Genomic DNA, 2,547 nt, shown 5'->3' with positions numbered 1-2,547 from the left:
TGTGTGTGTGTGTGTGTGTGCGTGTGTGTGTGTGTGATTGCTTCATTTCTTTACTTCCATATGAATTATCTACTTTCGCTTTTCAGCAGCCAGATGGTTCGAGGAAAGTGGGAATTAGCGAGTCCTCGGCACTGGAAAGTTCATCCAATATGGCAACACAGGCTAGGAAAGAAAAAGGAAACAGCCGGAAGAAAGGTGTCTCGTTCCACTTTCCGGTTGCCAAGGTCTGGGAAATTTCGAGGTCGGAACGGTCAGTGCAACCAGGACATGGTGGAAAGAGATTACGTCGTTTTCTGAAGTCTGTCCTGACCAAGGATAAAACCAAAGCTAGAGAGAAAGATGAACACGCTCTTGAAGTTTATAACGAAGAGGGCGTTTATCGAACGAAAGCCGAAAGTGCTTCTGAGAATAGTTATATGATGCAAAGTAACCACCTCGTCCACAAAGGTAGTAATGTTTGTGGAAACACAGAAACAGCCAACGAGACTAAAACGTGTCAGAAATCCGGTATGTTCACGACCGCGACGAGTTTGAAATTGGAAGAAAACAGCCAGAGTCGGGATAAGAAGAAGCAAGCAGAGTCGCCCAAAAGCTACGCACGATACAAGCATAAGGGGGACAATCACGGCTTGAAAAGATCTTGGCTTCACTGGCTGGGTCTTAGACGTCGTCCAACAGAAGGTCAAGGACGCGGAGTGACCGCTGCACCCTCCGAGTCCCAGGAGCGACACACTGGTGAGTCAGGCTGGTCAAATGACACGCAACGTCAGTCGGTGTCTCGGGTTCCCGTGAATACGGCGAAAGGCTCACCACTTCTCCATAAGGTATCTAGGTTGGAAAGGAGGTCGATTGTCCCAACAGAAAATGAACTAGGACGAGTTCATAGGTCAGGAGTTAGAAATGCTCACAAATCAAAGGCATATAGACCACTCGTTCACATGGACAAAGTAAGGACCCGCAGAGACGTTCAAGGCGAAAAGTTACAAGACACCAGACACAAGACACAGGCTACCATTCAGGACGAAATGTTTCAAGACACTAGAGTAAAGACCCACAGAGGCATCCAGGACAAAAAGCCAAGAGACAAGACAGAGAACAGACGGGAAGACAGCGACCCCAAGCGCTCAGACAGTAACAACAATATGCAAAGAGCGCGTCACCATGACGACACGAGCGCGTCAACCGGAGGTGTGGGGTTCAAGGACGAGTTTGGGGCTCTGGAGAAGTACCAGGAACATCTGCTGAAGACTCTCAGCTTCTCGTCTGCGCTCCAGAACATGGACAAAAACCGGTGGGTATTTTTTATGTCTAGAGCTGTGTGGATCTTTGTATGAATGCCAAATTCGCCTTTCATTTAATTATAATTATTTTTATGTTTAAAAATGACGACAAATGATGCAAAGGTAGACTAAGAACACCTTTCTTAGACAATCTAAACAGACAGGCGACGAGGAAAACGGGGAAAACATAAAGAGTTTTACAATGCATTTGGAGCATGTGAGCTCAAATTTAGTTGACAAAACCATGATCCCCGTTGTCGCTTTCAGGTCTGACACGTCATGGTGATGGGGATGATTCAAATAATTAATTACGGTGAAAATTGTCCAAGACAGCCTCCCATTGCCGACGGGGAAAAAAGTGATCGTCTAAGACAGTGCTAGGGGGAGGGGAGTGTGGGTAGTTGTCGTCTGTACAGGTTAAGGCTTTTGGACAGGTGGGCGCTCTGGCGTGGTTTGCTTCTTCTTTCCTATCAAGCATTTACCATCCACGTCGCTCCTCCTTCTGTTCTTTGTATGTTACTCTCTAGTTTAGTAACGCCTCTAACATTCTCCACTTACATGACCTGTTTAGCGGGTCGTTGGAAAACGCCAGTGGTAGATTTTACTGCATTTCTTTCCCTCTATTATTTCTGCCTGTCTGTCTGTCTGTCTGTCTGTCTGTCTGTCTGTCTGTCTGTCTGTCTGTCTGTCTGTCTGTCTGTCTGTCTGTCTTGCTTTTTTTTCCTGCACTAAATGATCGTTATCGTGTCGAATAGTTACTCTATACCCAGTAACCTATTTTTGTTGCTAGTGGCGTAAAACTCTTCCTAAAACTAAATGGTAAGTTCGGTTGTATTTAATCTCAGTTTCAGCGCCCTGCTGGCCCCAGACCACAGCCGTGTGATGGTGGAGAAGGTAGAGGTCGGGGACACAGACTACTATAACGCCAGCCACATCGAGCTGGGTACAGGGGTGGACTACATAGCCGCACAGAGTCCTTTCTCACCCAGCACCGCCAACGACTTTTGGAGGCTTCTACTGCAGAACAGGTGTTCATATCTGGTGGAGAGACAGAGAGACAGGGAGAAAGGGAGAGTGGAATAGAAAGAGAGAGAGAGAGAGAGAGAGAGACAGATAGAGAGAGAGACAGAGAGAGAAAGAGTTGGTTTATTCTTTAGGGGAGGTAGGAGGGGGAGAGAAAAAGAGAGGGGGGAGTAAGAAAGGGAACAAGAGAGAAAGAGAGAGAGAGAGAGAGAGAGAGAGAGAGAGAGAGAGAGAGAGAGAGAGA

At 46.9% G+C, this 2,547-nt stretch overlaps 1 protein-coding gene across 1 annotated transcript in view; it reads left to right on the top strand.

Annotated features, from left to right (window-relative positions):
- Positions 1 to 2,547, top strand: part of LOC101845149 — a gene marked incomplete at its 3' end in the record, with an annotated part of 9,365 nt that overhangs the window by 5,295 nt on the left and 1,523 nt on the right. The window contains 2 exon segments of the mRNA XM_005091471.3: positions 87 to 1,291; positions 2,126 to 2,308. Of these exon segments, the coding sequence (XP_005091528.3) occupies positions 87 to 1,291; positions 2,126 to 2,308 (1,388 nt within the window).

The sequence above is a fragment of the Aplysia californica genome, unplaced genomic scaffold (genome assembly GCF_000002075.1).
Source record: "Aplysia californica isolate F4 #8 unplaced genomic scaffold, AplCal3.0 scaffold00030, whole genome shotgun sequence".
Classification (NCBI taxonomy): domain Eukaryota; kingdom Metazoa; phylum Mollusca; class Gastropoda; order Aplysiida; family Aplysiidae; genus Aplysia; species Aplysia californica.
This window is presented reverse-complemented; position numbering and strand designations above follow the sequence as displayed.